This window comes from Mustela lutreola, chromosome 4 (assembly GCF_030435805.1).
Source record: "Mustela lutreola isolate mMusLut2 chromosome 4, mMusLut2.pri, whole genome shotgun sequence".
Taxonomy (NCBI): Eukaryota; Metazoa; Chordata; class Mammalia; order Carnivora; family Mustelidae; genus Mustela; species Mustela lutreola.
The window spans coordinates 14,312,080-14,331,398 of record NC_081293.1 but is presented as its reverse complement, the minus strand read 5'-3'; the positions used below and the strand labels follow the sequence as shown (position 1 = coordinate 14,331,398).

The 19,319-nt window shown below is 46.6% G+C and overlaps 1 protein-coding gene across 5 annotated transcripts in view; it reads right to left on the bottom strand.

Annotated features, from left to right (window-relative positions):
* Nucleotides 1-5,421: 5,421 nt before the first annotated feature.
* GFRA1 (GDNF family receptor alpha 1) overlaps nt 5,422-19,319 on the bottom strand; it is a 206,065-nt gene continuing 192,167 nt past the window's right edge. For all 5 annotated transcript variants that reach the window (XM_059173082.1, XM_059173086.1, XM_059173085.1 and 2 more), the window contains 2 exons: nt 8,677-8,730; nt 5,422-7,537 (listed from right to left, as the gene is read on the bottom strand). In XM_059173082.1, coding sequence (XP_059029065.1) covers nt 7,382-7,537; nt 8,677-8,730 — 210 coding nt within the window. In that variant the 3' untranslated portion in view covers nt 5,422-7,381. The remainder of the gene's footprint in view (nt 7,538-8,676; nt 8,731-19,319) is intronic.

The window sequence follows — 19,319 nt, the reverse complement described above, 5'->3', positions numbered from 1 at the left end:
ACTGTAGTTTTGTTTTTTGTGTTTTTTTTAAAAAAGAAAACAATGTTTATTAGGGTATCCTGGGGTGGAGGACCCCTGAACAGATTATATACGTACATTCTGTAGTGCTCGAGCAATATGTTAACAGAAAATCCAAACATCACAAAACCACTTCCAAAGTCCAAAGAGCAAAACTTGTACTTCTCTATGTAGGTGGTGCTCCATAGGTGTCTGTGGCAAAGGACGCTGCAGACAGCGGCGTGAGGGAGCCGTGTGGGGATGGCCCCGGAAAACACACAGGTGCCGCAGGAAAGCAGGGACACACGGCGATGAGATACAGGTGTTGTCTGGTACGAGTGGGAAACTCAAGAAACACACGATGGCAAGTGGCGACCAGGAGGGAAATCACTCATCTCAATCCTAACTGGAGGCTTCCGTGAAGCTCACTATAGCCCTGACCCCAGCTCTGACGAGGCTGGGTGTTTGACAGAAGTCTAAAACCATCCTAAAAACCCAAATCCTCCTGGCTGGCTAACCTATATGAAACAGAAGGAACAGAAGCTGAGATATACCCTGTGGTTAGGGGTAAAAATGCAACATCATCTAAAAGAATAAACTTGAAAGCCCACACCCCGAATCTCACACAGCTTCTCCACGGGAGGCGGATTAAACAAGAGAAAATAATTTCAATATCTAAGGGATGGCGCACAGGAGAACAGAAAACCCTTTAAAGAAAACTCTGTGGTGAAAAGCATTCCCCCCTCCTCCCTTGGGGGAGAAAGAGAGAGAAAAGAGAGATAATTAGAAGAAATAGAAGGCCCTGGATTTCAGGCTTCTGAAACCATTTCTTCAACCCTCTGAGGACAATCGGCTATTTCTGAATCTAGAAAAGTCTCATTACGAGAAGATCGCAGCCACATAAGGCAGGGCCATTGTAAGTGGGTTCTCCAGTTCCCATTCTCTCTTTCCCACATTTCAGAAATGCTTTCGGCTAAAGCTAAAAAATAAAAAAGGCAGATTCCAGATCAAGCACACTCTGCATACCAAAAAGACAATGGCAGATCCCACAGCCCTAAGGAAGTTGTGACACAGAGAGAGAAAAGGAGCTTTTGTGGTGGGTAAGTGTCAGATGTCCTGCCGGGCCCCAGTGACAGTGACAGGTGACAGACCTTTAGCCACTCAAAAGAGCCTTGCGTTTCTTCTACCCAAGGCATCGCGTGGGTGTTCCAATTCTTTACCCTACTTTACTCTTGTCTTGTAACCTGGGTTATATTTGCTGCCACCAAGGGTCTTTGCGTACTTTCAAAGTTTTGCTGTTTGAACAAACACTGCTAGACCTGCTTTCCTGTGCTAGAGCAGCTCTCGTGTCTCCTGTTCCCACCTGCACTGCAGCTGGTGCCTGACACCTGGGCCAGTGCCACGGACATGGCCACCTGGCCATGCTCACGGCCCTCTGAGGCCTCCAAGGGTGACCCCACTTGGTTCCCCGTGGCAGTCTGACCCCCTTCTCCGTGTTGCTTGAGCTGTGCCGGTTGCTTGCGACTTCTTAAGGACCGAGTCTGGAAGGCAACTTCTTGTACGACCTACAACGAGAATTTAGATTCTCTGAAGGATGTTAAAATGAAGGATTCTGCCACCCGGAAAAGATGGGTGATTCCGCAGGCCGCTGTCAGACAGCCTTGTCCTCTCAAGTTACTCATGGAGGAGGTTCCGTCCTGAAGGAGGGTTCACTGTGCTAGAGCAGATGGTCCATAGATGCCGTGATTGAAGACCACCTCTTTGCTTCTCAGGATGCTGGCACAGGACCGGGCTTGGTCCAGGCTTGGTGGAGCGGTCCACCTTTCCAGCCAGCATCCTGCACTTGACGCAGATTAAAATATCAGCAGACTAATTTCCCATGAAATCAGTTCACCCCATTTGGGGTCCTGTCCTTTCTGGGACTGGCTGGTGCTGCTCAGCTCGTCCTAGGGACAAACGCTCATTTTTCATCTCTCAGCAAAAAACACGGTCAGCATATTTAAAGCTGCTTTGATTCCAATACTGTGTTCGACACTTCCTTCCAGGTCTGCCTCAGTAGCCTTTGCTGTCGTGTCCGAGAGCTCAGCGCTGGCGAGACAAGGCCGGCGGACCAGTTCTTGCAACCGTGTTACAGAATGAAGCCTTTCGATGCCCCCAAATTTTTCATTCACCCAACGTTGTTTAAGAACCTACCGTGAGGCGTGCTTCCTCTCAGGGCAATCTGGGGGGAGCTCCAGGAAGAGATGTTCAGACAGAAGAAGAGGCTGATGGTGTTTGGCCAGAATCTTGGTATTCTTTATGAAACAGAAGTGAGAATGGTAAGAAAACGCAGGCTGGGATGAAGAGAAGAAAATCCGAGAAAACCTTTTATTGACGCTGGTGCTGGGTTTGGCAGCTGCCCGGGAGCAAAAATAAACTCCTGATGGCAGGGAGACAAGACGCTGATGCTGGCACCTGCCAGGGGCAGACAGCCCAAGTCGCAGCTGCGCTGGTTGAACGAGCCTGGAGACCTCAGGGGGTGAGGACCTCAATGACTGGTAACGGGCTGCGGTTCTCTGCAGGCAGTTTATTGAAACAGGATTTGTGCGCCTCCCCACCCCTCTGGGCTGGATCTCAGAGCACTCAGAAGCGCAGGTGATGCTACCCGCTGAACCACCCCAGGCTTGTCTCCAGGAGCGGGGAGGGAGGAGCACATCAGAGAGCACTGGGGACAACCAAGGGATGCCTGCTGAGGATGAGCAGAGAAGACCATCCCATGGCTAAGGAGAGGAAGCTCAGAAGAGGGGAGGGCTGGATGGGGGAGCTGCCTGCTTGGAGGATTAACATCACCCTCAGATTGCTGGACTCCTGAGAGAAGCTTGTCTGTCTTCAAAAAGCCAGGGTTCCGTGTACAGTGGGCATCTGGCAGAAGAAGAGTGAATCTGGGCAGGACTACATTGAGAATGATTTGGATGAAAAAAAGTGATAAAGAACAGGAATGGGCACTGGGGCCCCCATAATCGACGTGAAAGGGATCAGAGTCGGCCCATCCTCTCAAGACAACTCTTCCTTGTGAAATGAGATGGCCCCCCAGACAGGCACAGCCCAGGAGGGAGGCAGCAGCAAAACCACCGACTGAAAGCCTCTGCCAGGAGAGCGTGTTCTGATGTAGAGTCCTCAAGGAGAATTCTAGACAAGAGACTCAGAACAAATGGTCACTCGAGAAGTCAGAGTCAGGAAGTGTCAGATACGTACATGAGATGTCTCTCTTAGGGATGAGAGGGAAACATAGCTGCTAAGGGTTTCAGAATGAATCCTCAGTTGTTTTACAGTTTTAGAATTTCTGAAAGGAAATGTCTTCCCATGTCGTCCAGATATCAGCTCCGGCTTGCTTTCCACCAAGACACGGCTGTCTAATTTAAGGGACTCCGGCTATTCTTGTGAGGACGAAGCTCCTATTTGGATTGGAAAGGAACACCAGGGGACCGCAGGACACTTACACCCATGGCGCCTGGCCTCCTGCCGCGCCTTGATTTTGCTCTTCATCTCTCCCAACTTCCTGAGTTGAGGGCAGATGGGTCCTTCTGTCCTCCCTGTTCCCAGCCCCTTGGTAACTCATGCCCATCTGTTGCCATTGCTTTTTGGTCTTTCTCGAAACTGTTGGTCCCCCATAGTCTCATTTGCTTAATCAAAGAACAGAAGCAACAAAAATCACAGGGATATGACTCCAGGAGATCAAGAACAGCGTTGAAAGGGAAATAGAAAATGCAAATGCATTTAAGCAACCCTTTTCTGGTCTACAGTTTATTGACTCAAATAAGTCACGCATGTCGGACTTAATGAATGAAAACTTATTTTCTAAACAATAGCTCCTCCAAGGCCACTGTTTTGTAAATAGTAACAACAGAAAAACATTTTTGCTCGTTCTAAGAAAAGAATTTGCTAATTATACCAACTCCCACTGCTTTTACATCTCGTTTCCCAATAAGCACTTAACACTGACTCAGAAATGCTTCCCCTCTCCTCCCTTCCCAGTTAAGCAGATGGAGTGTTTGGGAGTGTCAACTTTAGATGGAGGACAAAGGGACAAATGGGCGACAGGATGCCATTGGAGAGGACCCATCCTCGGAGCGTATGGACGATACCAGCAGTCTTCACAGAGACCAAATTCAAGGCCACAGCAGCTCTGGAGAAACCCTGTCCCATATTCGATTAACTCGAAGATTGCTTCCAAGACATTTTTTACTTTAAGATAAAGAATTATTAAATACATATTTTTTTTTAATAAAAACCACACTCCTCTTAGAGTCTGGATACAGTTCACTATACTTAATAAAAATAATCTGTGTGACTCTTAACTCATACTCTAGGGGCTTGAAAAAATTCTGATATGGGAAAATAAACATGGAAGGGGCATTCTGAATCCTTCTCTGTATTGTGCACTTCTTCCTTCATGTGCTCTATTCAAAAGATATCCAAACAGATATTGGTTAAAGATACTCAACACCAACTTGGAATGAATGTGCTTCCAATCAGTTTGGCAGTAGTGCCCTTTTTTTTCATTCTCTCAATAAGCAGCAGGGCATGGCTAGACTTGACCTATGGTCAAGTCTTGACCATAGTCTACATGGACCTAAGACCTACTAGGCCCTACTGTTTCTGTGTTGTCAAAATCAGCTACAATGAGACGCTTTCTGCAGAAAGATGCCCTTACGTCTGCTGATACCCCAAATGCAGGGCCTGAGGGACAGGAAGTAATGCTTTTTAATGTCAGTATTGTTGCACAAGGAAGTCAAAGATTTAAGTCACTTGCCTGCTTTAGTCCCATGGCAAGCGATGATGGTGTTTCGGGTCCACTGTGTTAAACTGGGAATCACGCTGAATGGCAGAAACACCCGCTTGGCATGAATTTGTAAGAATCTCTCTAATGTGTTGTCATCGAACAACCTTTCCCCTGTTTATTTCATCAGCAATTTATTTTCAAATTTAGAATTTGGTAACTCTAATATGCTTCTTTCTGAGAAGAAAAATGAGATCTTTGTTGGTGATCGATGAGGCTTTCCCAAATTTAATTTATGGGTTGCACATCCCCGTGTTCGTCACTGAAGGCCGCCCTTGTTAGCTCTGATAAGTCCTATTTCCTCTCCGGTCATCTGAAGCTAATTACAACGCTGCTTACTGCAGAAGGAATCAATAGCTTTCTACAGTAGATCACATAGAATCAGACCCATATGCAATTAGTCTAGTGTAGATACACAGAGATACCTTAATTAAAACAAAATATGCTCTGTAAGAGATAGGCTTTCATAGAGGACCGGAATTCCAAATGTTCCGACACATTTAACGTTGTTTATTCAAAGAAAGAGTCTTCATGAAACCTTTCACTAATCAAATCTGTTTGATGAATTTTCCTTGGAAACATTGTGAACTGAAAAAACACGGAACTTAGTATTATACATTATGTTTATTAACATTTGGATATAAATGTACTTCAAACACCAACAGAGCTAAAAGACTATGCCTTTATCTTGGATTGAACAGATTTCCCACCCCAGTGATTTGATTAATTCTTACAAGGCAAACATCAGCGGGCAAAGGGGATCAGTATGAACTGTGCACCTCGGGTTCCTCCTCCAGCCCCTCTACTGATGTGGGGAGAAATAATGCTCCCAGCACTCCAGTTGGGTGGATACTCCTCTTATCTATTCAGTGTTGGAGAAGCATGGCTCCTAGCGCTTGATCGCTGTAGATTCTGAATGTCCCCATCAACCAGACTTCAAAAGCGCACTTCAAGGTCTACTCGTTTAAGGATGGAGAATGATGGAAGTGATGTGCGGAGAACAAGCCACACGCCTTGTTTCCAGAGTTCTGTTCTGGTCCGCATATCTTTTGCCGGCCACCAACTCATCTCTACGCACCTATTGTTGGTCTTCTTGATCCACAAGCCTTTCTTTCTACATGGTCAGTCCCCGTCTGTCATGGAGGACGCATAACAAGACGCGAGTTGATTCCTGATGACCTTCGGACGAAATCCCTCTAAACAGTGGACAGGTCATCACCGCTGAGTACAACCCTTAGGAAAACAACTGCGTACCCCGGCATGGATCAGCTTCAGAAGAGAGGGTGGCACGTTCCTGTCCCCCAGCCCAGTCAAACCGGCCTGTGTCAAGTAACATGGAAGCTGAGGTCCTGGATTATGTCAACCGGCACGCATGCCGTCGGCCGCTGCAGCGCATCTACAAGGGGCCGCCAGTTTCCTCACAGGTATGCAAGCTTGTGTTTCGAGAAATGACAAAAGACAACACTTGGCTGCTCTGTTTCCTCCTGCCTGTCCACAGTTACGTGATGCAGAGCTTTCTGCTAAAGCACGAGGCTCCTCAGGGTCTGCTTCTGAAAAGCTGTCTTCGTGAAGTTAATATTGGAGCTAACACTATTTAGGAGAGGAAAACGAGCTCCATGTATTTTGTATTAAATCATCAGTAAAAAAATGAAGACAATATCATTACTTTCAAAATATAGAAAGCCAATAGTTGAAATCATTTAGTAGTAAAATTTTTTTCTACATATAACCTCATACATGTAAAGAGTATTAGAATGACATGTCAGCTATATTTGACTCTTGTTAGTGAAAGGGCTTCTCCCTCAGGTAAGGCTTAGGTCTTTCAGTGATCAAGGTACTGTGAAGTTTCACTCACACTCGCCCCTCTATTCTGACTAGAAGACAGACACTACATCTGGATGAGACAGGTGTCTTTTGTTTGGTAGGAGAGCATAAAACTCTTCACAGTACACAAACTGTGGAAAATGCCAGTACATATAGAAAGGGGAACACTGGCGCAAGCTTGTTTGCACGAAGTCCATCAAGATCCTCTGGATAAGAATCTTTGCTTTGTGACAAAGTAAGCTTGCATCCACCCATGGTAGGCTAAAGTGATGTCATCAGAAACCAAAGCCATTATAGGAGATATGGAAGATTTTTTAGAAATACTAAGTCCTTCTCTTGCTAGGAAAGGTCAGAATTAAATTGTTAAAATCATCCCCATCCTCATCATCATCACGTCGAACATGGGCCCCGTTGGTTTTATAGCCAAATTCACGCACTGCCCCTCGACAACACAGCAGGCCCCAAAGCCTTTTCAGTATGGAATGTAGCACTGTATTGGGTAGCCCGCAGAAGCCCTAAGGATCACAAGAAGATTTCTTAAAAACAAAAAACAAAAAAACAACAACAAAAAAAAAAAAAAAAAAAGAAGAAGAAGAAACAAAAGATAAAGTTCCAGTTGGATGAAACTGTTTTCTCAGTATCTCAACTGGGCTCCTAAAACTGGAATTTCAGATACACAAGAGGACAGGAAACAGCTTGGTTTTTGTCTTTTTACATGTCCATATTGTTGTTCAAATGCAACTACGATGTTTCTGCCAAAGACAAAGATAATAAGGTGGACAGGGTGGTGACCACCAGAACCAGCAGTGGGCTCAGATTGCAGCGTGGAGGAGCAGCCATTGATTTTGTGGTTATGTGGCTGGAAGGACCAGCGAGACCATTCTTTTCGTAATCACGCTGTAAGAGAGAATATTTTCATTGTCACCCACTGCATGTATTCCCCCCATCCCAGTATATCTTAGCCACACTCTTTCTCTCTCCCACCTCCAACTCCCAACTAGCTGTAGCACTCACCCAAGCTGACCTAAGATAAGACCATGGAAACTTCAATTCCCTGACAGAAAAGAATCATGAATCTGGTTGAGAACTGGATATACAGACTTACAGAGTTTATGATAAACTGGCCAATGCTTGCTACTTGCTCCTCCACTGTGGCTTTTACTGAAAGCCATTTGTGGGACAGCTTTGTGTCTTCCTTCACTCCTACCTTCTGGATCTCCCCGTAGCTAGGGGAACTTCTCCTGGTAGCTTCTCCTGGTACTGACTGAGGAGGAAGCTTGCTGTCCCTCCCCCTCCCGGAGGAAGGGCAGGAAAAATCATCTCAGAAAACTGGTACAGGCAAGTGTCAGTTCACATGGAGATGGGCCACAAATCACACTGAGATAGGCAGGGCTGTCTACAACTTTTCTCTCCATTTGCCCTTTCAACCCCAGATTTTCTAGATGAAGGCGCCTGCCCCTCACATCATTGGGACACCCCACACCAGAACCCTGGCTTTCGGACTCCCAGTGGGCACAGCTCTCCTTCCCTAAGATGGATGCCTCTGTCCCCACCACAGCATCCACTCAGTCCCATAATGCCGCATCCCACCGCAACGACTGGCACCTGCAGCATCATTCATCTCCTCTGTACAATGGGAAAAGGAATGTGGTCTGCCCTAGCTACCTCTGGGTTGCTGCAGAGGTCAAAGGAGCTGTAGACAGAAAACCTCTGGGAAGGAGTGAGAGTTTCTGAGTGTCTTCTCTGTGAGGGCTGATTCTACAAGACTGTGGTCACACAGTCTCTGGCATTGAAACAATGGTATTTGTGCTGACTCTAGCTCGGGATGAGGATCCTGGGTCCCATATGTAGTTGGAACTTTGTGCCCTGGGATCCAAAGACCTCTCGCTTGGCTCAAAGGGCAGAGGGACATGGAGGGTGCTTTAGATCTTTTTCCTAGACCTGACCTCATCGTCCTTGAACCTTTCCATCTTTACCACGGACCCACTGTTCTATGTCTAGAAATGCAGGGAGACCCAGAGAGAAACATAACTTACATCAGAAAGACAGAGGTGTGTATTGCCCGACATATTGGATTTCAGCTTCTGGGCCTGGGAAAGATAAACACATACACACATAAAGTCACTCACATTTCGTAAGGAATAATGGTTACCGATGATCCACTAATCAGTTGTCTAGGACAGGGCCACTGGTAGAAATACGTGAGCCACAATTATGAGCCCATATATAATCTCAAATTTTCTAGTAACCACATAAGAGCTAAAGGTAAAGATAATTGTGATGACATTTTATTTAACCCAATATATTATCTTTTCAACATGTAATCAATATAAAAAGTTATTAAATAATTTACTTTTTTTTTTTCATACTAAGTCTTCAAAATCTGGTGTGTTTGACACTGCACATCTTATTTCAGACCTGCCCCATTTCAAAGGCTCAGTAGCTCTCTGTGGCTGGTGGCTAGCAGGGGCCACACAAGACTAGGTTACTAAAAACAAAGTTTTGTTTTTGCTTTTGTTTTTTTTAGAGATGGGAGGAGAGAGGCTTGAGAGCATGGGCTAGGGACAGAGGCAGAGGGAGAAAGAGGATTTTAAGTAAGATCCATGCCCAGCACAGAACCCAACATGGCACTTGATCTCATGACCTTGAAATCATGACCTGAGCTAAAATCAAGAGTCAGACGCTTAACTGGTAGAGCCAACCAGGCACCCCAAGACAAAGCTTTGAAGTCATTCACATTCAGAACTCATTTATACCTATGAATGTTCATTCTGGGGATGTGCCTTTGAGGTAAAAATGTCACAATAAAAATCGGTGTTTGTTAGTCATATAGAGATAGGTCTTCCCGAAGCTCGTTTGATCATTTGTTTTATTTTTGCGTCCGTCAACAAGCACGGAGCTTGTTGGGCATTGCTGGGCATCAGGTGGTCGGAGCCAAAGGATGTGTCACTGGGCTCATGGGGCTGACCTCTAGTTGAGTAAACCACTCATGGCTTGAGAGTTTGGACACAGGGCAGGGACTCTAACAGACGGATCCCCCTGGAGGAGCTGTGCAGGGTATTATGGGTCCCGACCCGGTAATGATAAAATTGCTTCCAGGGCTGTGGCAGGGGGCTGAGCTGTGAAGGCTGTGAGCTCCCCAACTCCTCACACCAGAACTAGTCCCCACTGAGCTTCTACCAGAGTTAAAGAAGAGTTTCCATCACTCAGACAATTATAGTAAGAACTGCTGACCCAATATTGTCCTTTTGTTTTGTAAAGGAAAACAGAGTGCAGTGAAGTTGAGTGACTTCTCCAAGGTCACATATTTACTGTGCAATTTACTGGTAGAGTCAGGATATAGACCAGGTCTCTAAAACTCTTGAAAGGAAAATGTGCTCTTTCCTCCATTACAGTATTTCTCTCAGGCAATCTTGGCACGCTTGGTTCTTCATGCTCTACCTGCCCCCAAATCTACATGAAGAGCCCCCCGCCCCACCCTTTCTCCCAAAACAGGAGTCTGTTGGCACCAAAGACAGATGTCTTTGTGCCAACAGGATGATGCTGGTCAAGCATCAAACCCTGAGGAGTGTCTGGGCACCTGGCTCCATGTGAACGGCTGCCGGTCGCAGGAAGACTTCTGGAACTCATTGGAGACACGCTAGGCTGCGGATGGCATGTTCACCCAAGGAGTAATTTATTGACCATAACGCTACTTGGGAGGCATCATAATCTTTACCTATATTTGCATATGCCAACTGTGAATATGAAATAGAAACCTTTAAAAAGGCATCGAGAGTAAGACAATGTGAAGCATCCTCAGGCTGTTCAAAGGTCACAAAATGTTATGTGTAAGAGGATCAAAGGAGGAATGGGAAGAGGAGTCTTTTCCCAAAAGCCTCCTTTTAATCTAGGGTACTAGCAAATCTGGTCCCTTGCATTGTTACCTGCAGAGAATAATGTACAGAACTTTACATGTTTTATTTCTGTTCAAGATTGGAATTGTGCCCAGATACCAAAACGGCCTTAAAACATCCCATTCTCTTTTTCCTTTGCTAGGCCATAATCTACAAAAAAGACACAAACCCTTGCTGTGGGCCTTTGCGCAACGAAGAAGCTCACTAAAATGTGCAGAGAAAGCAGCCAGATTTCTAGTCTGAGAAACATTATGCCTTCAAGTTGTTTCTGTGCTTGTGATCACAGCTAAACTATGCCTCCGTGTTGTAAACCACAGGCCTCTGAGTTCTAAGGGTCGGGGAGGCCTCTTTCCTACTTTGTTCTGTATGATAGCACCAGTATGTAGGTTTTTACTCACTAAGTACACAATCTGAGAATATTCACCAGCTATACTCAGTCACTTTAGGAATGTGCTGAATACTTGTTTAATACCCATCAATATTAAATAATTATAAATTATAAATCTACCAATTATCCATCTACCAATGGATAAGAAGTCTCCTGTCTTGACAGATTGTCTGAAGTGCACTCTAGATCTGCAGAGGTAGATTTCTGACCCTCACTGGTCACCGAGGGTTCACACTGTTTAGTGCTTTACAGGCATGCAGGCTCTCGCCTTCCATCCGGAAAGAGCTCCATAACCCAGGAAAATACATTTAAACCAGCTCCAGGTCTGGGACGTCTCTGAGCTCTTTACCCCACAAGGCAGGCATCTTGGTATCTAACTACAGGAAATGGTCAACCCCAGGTCTTGTCTCACTGTAGCCCCATCGGCTTCACTAAAACTAGAGGCAGCATCTCTAAGCTCGTCTCACCTGGAGGACCATTCTTGTTGGCATAACTGGATAACCTGCAGAGAGCAAAGGTAATAATGTGCACCAGGGCCCTACAGAGGCTCTGAGAAAATGCTTCCTCTCCTGTTAAGCACCTTCCCAAACCACCAAAGCCCTTAGCACTCTAGAGGCTCAGCTTTGCATGCACACTGGCCTTTAAATGCCCTGCTTACACAGTGTGTTAACGCAGCGTTCCAATGCAAGGCATGGGTAGAAACTCCCAGTACATGGAGGCAGAGTGGAAAGCCCTGGAATTCTACCTGAACTCTGCAAGGACCACAGTGAGGTCTGGCAGTCTGATGAGAAGGTGACGGGCAAATGTTACCAGTTATGGGAACAGCAGCTGGCTTCTGGGTAACAGAATCACAAGACTGGACAGACAGGAGATTTCCCCACAGCAAACCTGCAGTGCGTATGAGGAGACGAGGACCGTGGGTCTGTTGCTGAGACTGGCTAGCACTGCGTACAGGAGGCGCGCGGCCACACTGGGCGTCTAGGGCCTCTACAGGTTTGTCAGCTGCACACGGAGGGGCAGAGCTTGGGAGTTTAGGTCGCATGCTTGTGAGTCTTGTATGCAGTTGGAATCCCTTCGGTAACGCTGAGGGTCAGAAACATCCTATGCAGATTCAGAGTCCACTAAGGAAATCTGGCTCTTAGAGCTCATCTTAGAAGCCTGAGCAACCTGTTATTTCCACATCTGAAGGGCTTTTATCCCGAGCATTTTCGGCCACATCATCAAGCTATCACTGTCTTGTTAATCAGGTAGGATAGATGCAAACAGAATTACAAGGGGGCCCCGCCTTTGACTACTGCGAAGTGCACTTACACGCTTGAAACATCATCTCACAGGTGATTAAAAATGGGGATGGTCCCAGGAAAGTTAAAAAAAAAATAGTTAAAACAACTTCTGAGACCTTGTAAGAAACTAGAAGTGTGCTTCTCCCTGCTGAGCTCTCGCCCCAGAAGACAAAGCGTGGAGCAATGGGGGAGCCAGCTCAAGGTCCTGTCCGTGGGCCCAGCAGTCTGGCTCATTAACAGAGGTCACAGGGACCCAGCACAGAGCATGGCCAGCCCGGACCTATCTAGACACCAAACCTTACAGTGTGGCTTTAAAATAGGACCTCTCCTAAAACAAACAAACAAAAAAAACAAAAAAACAAAAAGGAGAGAATGAGAGAGAGAGAAGAATAAAGAAGATAACGAAGACAGTGCATTTCGTTCTCCAAAAGTCCATTTTAACCACTGGAATGACGTGTTGAAAAATGAATCCTTTAATCTCTTTGAGGAAAGAGGGTTTCGTAGCGGCTAATTCATAGTCCTGTGGTTACTGGGGAAACCACCTGACTCTGAACAGAGGGGAAACGTCACCAGCAAACCACGGGACCACAAGGCTTTCAACTCGAGGATGAGGAGATGAAAGGGACTGGTGAGCCCGTTTCCAGCCGAGCAGCCTTGCTGTCATTTTGGAAAACTGGAGAACTTGTATTCAGGCCCCTCCTAAGACCTGTCCCTCCAACAGTGTTGTAAAACTGTCCCTGGAGGTGATCTGCTAGTCCAGGCACGTCGGGTAATAGAATTTCCACCGCATTATAATTGTAGGGCCAGACCTTGCCAGTCCCTGGCACCAGAGGGTTAATAAATGCATTAGATGCTGTTAACCTCTGTTACCTGGAGTCAGACTGATGAGGCTCCTGCTTTTTACCCCAGTGATTAGCATTTGGAAAGTCAGCCCTGGTTCCAGGAGGCTTCCTGTTCAGAAGACACAGACACACCCCTCGCCGGGAGGCCTCCATCCAGTGCCCTCCCCCTGCCCCAGGCCAGCACACAGACACAGGAGCTCTGCCCACAGCAGGATCCTGGCTTTTGCTGCCCCAGGACTCAGTTTCTGCAGAGAAGTCGGGGCTTCATCTTGGGCTTTCAGGCAGCGGTCAGCGAGCAGGGCAAGGACCATTTCTCCACTCTGCTCCATGCATAAGGGCAGCCCGTTTCTGCTCTATCTCCAGAAAATAAAACCAGAGGAAGTTACCCAATCCAATAGCAACAGACTGTCCAGGCTGCAGCCAAATGGTCATAATTAATGATGCTTCTGGATCTTTTCTCCCTTGCTTTACTGATTAGAGAGATTTGCTATATTAGGAACCTGTTTGCTTAATGACAGAATACAAGCAATAAACAGAGAATTACACAGACTGTAAAATGCAATCAACTTCGCTCTCCAGCACTCACTAAATACCGAGCTGCATCTATCACGCTTGTCAATACCTAGTTTATGAGCGTACGGGTCTCTTCTGCAGCACAAATTGGACCTTTGTGAGGGGAAACTGCTGCAGGAGTTCTTCCTGAAACAGCCCTTCCCCAGCTTCAATCTACACATCTTACATTTTCGGGCAGGACAAGACACAGGAAGGAAGGTTCCCTGAGCAGAGGAACCTGCACTTTTACATTGCATTTTAGAAAGGCAGACTCCCCTGACTACAGACTTTCATGGGCAGTACTCACCGCACAGCAATTCTATTGTGACCTTGAAACATATTTGTCCAAATTAATTTCTACACAAAAAAAAAGACAAAACAACTGCCTCATGAATCCGAGCTGTGGTCTGTCCAGGGCTCTGTTGTGTTATGCTCTTTTCAGCTTTTTGGATTTTGCCTGCTGGATGTGGGCGACCCTGGGAGATTTTACCACTGGTCTGGTCACAAGCCGCTGGCCGGCCTTTCTAAAGTCCCTGCCACGGTCTGTTTTGAAACTCACCTTCCTACGGATCTGCTTTTCCTACAAACTTGTTAACAACCACTTGCAACCACTGGTCTGAATAATGTGCAGTAAAGTCAGCTGCGTAAGACAAGTGGACACATAAATAAGCCTTGTTCTGAGCCCCTGGGCTTGAATGTTTGTCTTCTTGCACCCGTGCTCAGCAGGGAAGGGGTCCATTTCTGCCAGGCTGCTCTCTGCCAGCCCCCCGGACGCTGGCATAGATTGGGGAGAGGCCGAGGGGCTATGGGGACGGCAAGCGTGAGATGGGGCGAGTGTCCTTCCGGGAAAGGGGCTGCTTTTCTACTCTCTCGGCAAGACACCATGTCGGAACTGAACTTCAGCCAGAAGACTTCCATTACACAAAGCTCTAAGAAGGCCTTATAAAGATATTTCCCTCAGCATGGGTTTGGGAAGGCCCCCTGGGTGCCAAGTTTCCTTAGTCTGGTATGCTCTGGGCAGGTTGAGCCTGGTTGTAAGACGGGGGCAGGGAAAGGCTTGGAGGCCTGGAGTCAGGCCTTCCCCAGAAAAAAAGTGCAGGCTCCGATCCTGGTTGAGCTGTTTAGACAAGGCCTCCAAAGTCAGTGAAGTGAACTGAACTGAGGCCAGATTACGGGGGGCGGGAGTGTCATAGCCTTAAAAGAGAGGTGGATTCCTGTTCTTGAGTCACACCCACGGAGGTCTTGGATTCCCGGCACCCACGGAGTATCCCAAGTTTAACTGTGCACTTGAGCTTAGGGCCAAGCCTAGAGCAGAAACCCTCTCACCTGTCTGGTCTGGGGACGGCACCCGCAGAGTATCTGTCACTTGAGAAATGAAGTTAAAGGGCAAAATCATTAAAGTACTCAAAAATGACACGTTTGTCTCAAATTTTTATTTCAAAGTTGCTTTTTTTTTTTAAAACTAAAGCGTGAAATAACACTGAATGTGAGATCTACTCGTAACGAAATTTGAAGTACACAATACAGTCTTGCTGACTATATAGGCCCAATGCTGCCCATCTTGCATCACTGAAACTCTACACCCACTGAACAACCACTTCCTGTTTCCCCTCCCCCAGCCTCTGGCAACCACAATCCCATTCTTAGCTTCTATGAGTTGGAGGATATTAGATATCTGATGTACGTAGAATCATGCAGTATTTGTCCTTCTGTGGCTGCTTATTTCACTAAGTATAACATCCTTCAGATTTACCCCAATTGTTGCATACGACAGGATTCCTTGTTTATTAAGGCTGAATAATAATAGTTCATTGTATGTGTCAAATCAAATATTCTTATGTCAAATCTGAACATCAGGCATTTATTGATTTGGGGAGAGAGGACCAAGGCCACCTTCTTTAAAAAAGTGTTTTCAGGCACCTGTGTGGGTCAGTCGGTTCGGTGTCTGACGTCGGCTCAGGTTATGATCTCAGGGTCCTGACACTGAGCCCTGTGTCGGGCTCCACACTCAGCAAGGAATCTGCTTGAGAGTCTCTCTCCCTCTCTCCTTTGTCCTTCCTGCTCATAAGCACTCTCTCTCTCAAATAATTTGACACATAAATCTTTAAAAAAAAGTTTTTTAAAGGAAGAGTTTCCTGATTGGAGTTCCCTGGCTTATGTTCTGCAGAATCTACCTCTATAATTAGTTCATGGTCTATAATTTCCAGGTTTACTTTCTTTAAAACAGGAGACACTTTGTTTGATACCTACAGAGGAATCTCAGAGCAGATTTTTTTTTTTTTTACCATTTTATCATTTTTCTCAGTCTTTTATGATTTTGCCCCACCCACACCTGATCCGAAGACATTTTCTAAAGGAATTTAGCTTTCTCAATGTGTTCAACTTAGTTTTCATTGAAACAACTATGCTTTCTTTTGTGCTTTTATTTCAATCCTTCATATAATACTGATTTAAATTTGCAAGCAAAACACCAACCATAAGAGCATAAAAAAGGTTTGAGAACAAACGTGTCTGACCCTTTTAACCCTGTCTCTCAACTGGAGAGACCAAGGGCAGAGGTGAACAGGAGAACAGAGGCACAAGCTTGGGGCATGCAGTCGGCCTTGGGCATTAGATATTTACAAGAGAACCGAGAGGCTGTCTTCTGTGATAAGTTGGTTACATGAGGGTCCATTATGAAAGCTTCTACTATGGTTTAGAACTTATTCCTGGTACCAGCTTGATTGATAAAAGATGACAAATGGAACACAGGCTAGAAAAGTCCTGTTCTTGGCTCTTCAACCGTCAGTTTTAATGATAATAAGCCCCGCCCTCCTTCTTACCTCCCAGAGTGGTTCTGAGAATCAAAGGTAAAGGGGAAAGTCCCTTCAGACCTCAGGGTGATGTGGAGGCTTGCCTGGCCTCTCTGTGTTCTCTAGGCTGGTATTCTTGGGCCAGGGCAGGGACTGGAGAAATGCAAAAGCTCAAGCTAATTTGGCTGGTGAACACAATATTGACTAGAACGGGCTCACGATCTTCTGTGAGTCCTTGGATTTAAAAATGAATGCACTGAAAGAGATACAGTCCAGTAAGATATATCAACAGTCCTCCATTAGCTAAGCAGTCCCCCGGGCTTGGTCATCAGTCTCCAGCACGCCATAAAAAGGATGCCTACAGCTCCGCACTTGTAATTCAACACTAATGGCACGATGGTGCCGACACTGTCTCCAGCAGGAAGCCCTAACACGGCACTCGGGCTGGCCTCTCTCCCTGCCAGACTTCCCGGGACCGTCCTGCAGCTGTGTCCCTTTTCCCTAAGCTGGAGCAAACACAGGCTGCAAACTACACCAGAGAACTGTGTTTTCCTTCATGGTTAACTTGTTTGATTTGTAATGTATCCAGACAAGAACCAATTATGACCTGTGTTTTAGAAAATGATGCCCTATTAACAGTGAGATTATACCAAACAGTGTGTGAAAGACATTTGGGCGTGGGGCCCAGGGGGTGTTTTGCAGAGCAAACATTCAGTGAGTAGGGTCGAAAGGCGGCTCAGGGGATGGCCCCAAAATGAAACATTCGTTTTCTCAAATGTGCAGTCGGAAATGCAAATGCGCGAGAGCAACAGAAAAGATTCATTGTGGTTTCTGATGAGAAGTGCATGAAGCCTGTCTCGTCAGACACGCATCCTCACCGCCATCAGATAATATTTATTAAGTCTCTCATTCTCCCGTGCATTTACGTGCAGCTGAGTGCGGCCCCGTAATGGTTCCGTGACTTATGGTGGTAACTAAGGGTTCATATAAAATGCTGTGGTCTGCCGACGTACTCGACCCTGGGCTTTTGTTCACCTCCTCTTCAGAAAAGGGAGCACCCTGTGTGCTGTGAAAAACCAGGTGAAAAGCCAACCTTAAAAAACTTTAAAGAAAAGCATGCTTTTAGTAGACGGAGAAAACACAGATAACTGAGGGAAACTGAGCAGACTCACCGCAAGAACTGTGACCAGCTCCCGTTCACGACAGTCCCCTCCTATAACTGACCCCATGGGCGCCTCCCTAACACTCCCCACCGCTCCAGGACTTCCTGAGCAGAGCTCTCCCCTAGCACAGATCGGGAAACATGGGCTCAGAGAGGCGGGCCCTTTGCCGGGTCTCTGCAGCTCGAGTGGCCGCACTGAGATGCATCTGTTTGACCTCAGTCCCCTCGACGCCCAAACCCATGCCAGCGGACTCTGTGCCGGACATGGTGTGCACGATCTCCCATCACCCCCGGACCAACCCCTGGAAGTAGTTCTGGTTATCCTGCAGACAGCCAAGAAGGTGCCCACCTTCTTGGAGGCAGTAAGAAGCCGGGGCCACGCCGGCTGCCTAGGAAGTAGACAACAATGACCACTCTGGGGAAAACTCTTGCGATGTCCACTCCATGCCCACCATCCGCAGCTTCCCTTCCAGACAGCTCTGTCCATGGCCTGACTCCTCTAGGGCTTCAAACAGGAGGGGTCCAGTGGAGGGGAGCCTTTGGTTGAACCTCACCAGAGAACAGGGCCATTTTCCTTCCGTGCACGAGCTCCACGGCTCAAACACAAGGCAGGGGCTGTTATTCAGGGAGGCAGAGCTGGTTAGAAGTCCTGAGGATAAAAGGTCAGTAGGGGATACAAGAAATTGGATTTATTTATGGTATGTGACCTAAGTGTGCTGAGAGGTATTCTCATAGGTTACCCAGAACGAGAGAGCGTATTTATGGCCAAGATGGTGCAGACGTCCTAGCCCTTTTTATTAAGTATGTTTATTACCCAGCAATTGGGTTAAGCAATTGTCCAACTGCTGAATTACTGTCCCTCTGATGGGTCAGCTCACTGCCCTCTAAACCACAGGTGCGGATGGCCTAATGGCTCTTCCTAGAATGCACTGAGCACCGTTCTTCCCATCCCCATCCTAAAGTTATTATTCCCATTTTTTTTTTTTTAATTTTTGACAAAAGTGGTAAAGAAAAGATGTTTGGGGGAAGACATGGTAAGTAAGTAATCATAACAAACAGCTTCAGTCTGAGGCTGGCTCCCTTCTGCAGGACACACACCCTGTATGATGCCCAAGTTCATGTTCCCCAGGAATTTGGGGGTAAAGGTCACCAAATGCCCCCTTAGTACAAGCTGCTTCTGTCTCATGCTCGAGCACAGACCCACCAGGAAGATAAAATCATGATAAAAGCAGTTGCTCGGCTGAACTGGAGGCTCAGTAACTACGCTGGAGAATTTTAATTCGTTTAATGATGACCATCCTCCGAGGCAGTAGTGCTCATTGTTCCCATATCACAGGGGATGAATCCAAGGGTTAAGGAGGCGAAGTTACTCGCCCCTGAAGTCCACAGGAAGGTTTGATTCTGTCGTAGCAAGAAGCCTGATCCTTCAGGATTTCCTATTCTTAAGCCCACCCTCTTTTTCTTAAAAACAAAAGCACTAACCACACTGCTGTAGGCCTACTGTGTGCACGGTCCCTCATCGGGCATCAGCACACTCCATGTTTGGGTTATATTATCGCAAAGCCAGCTTGGTTTGGGTATAAACTGAGAGATGGTGTTGCCTGCGTGCTCCACGGACTTCAGAATCAGTAAGTGCTGCCTCCCCCCCTTGTTATAACGTCGGGGAGGCCACGTGCTGGGACACAGAATGGGTACAGACGGCAGGTGACACCTAGGACAGCAAGAACGCCTGCCACCTGTGGGCAGCGTTGCTGATGTGACGGT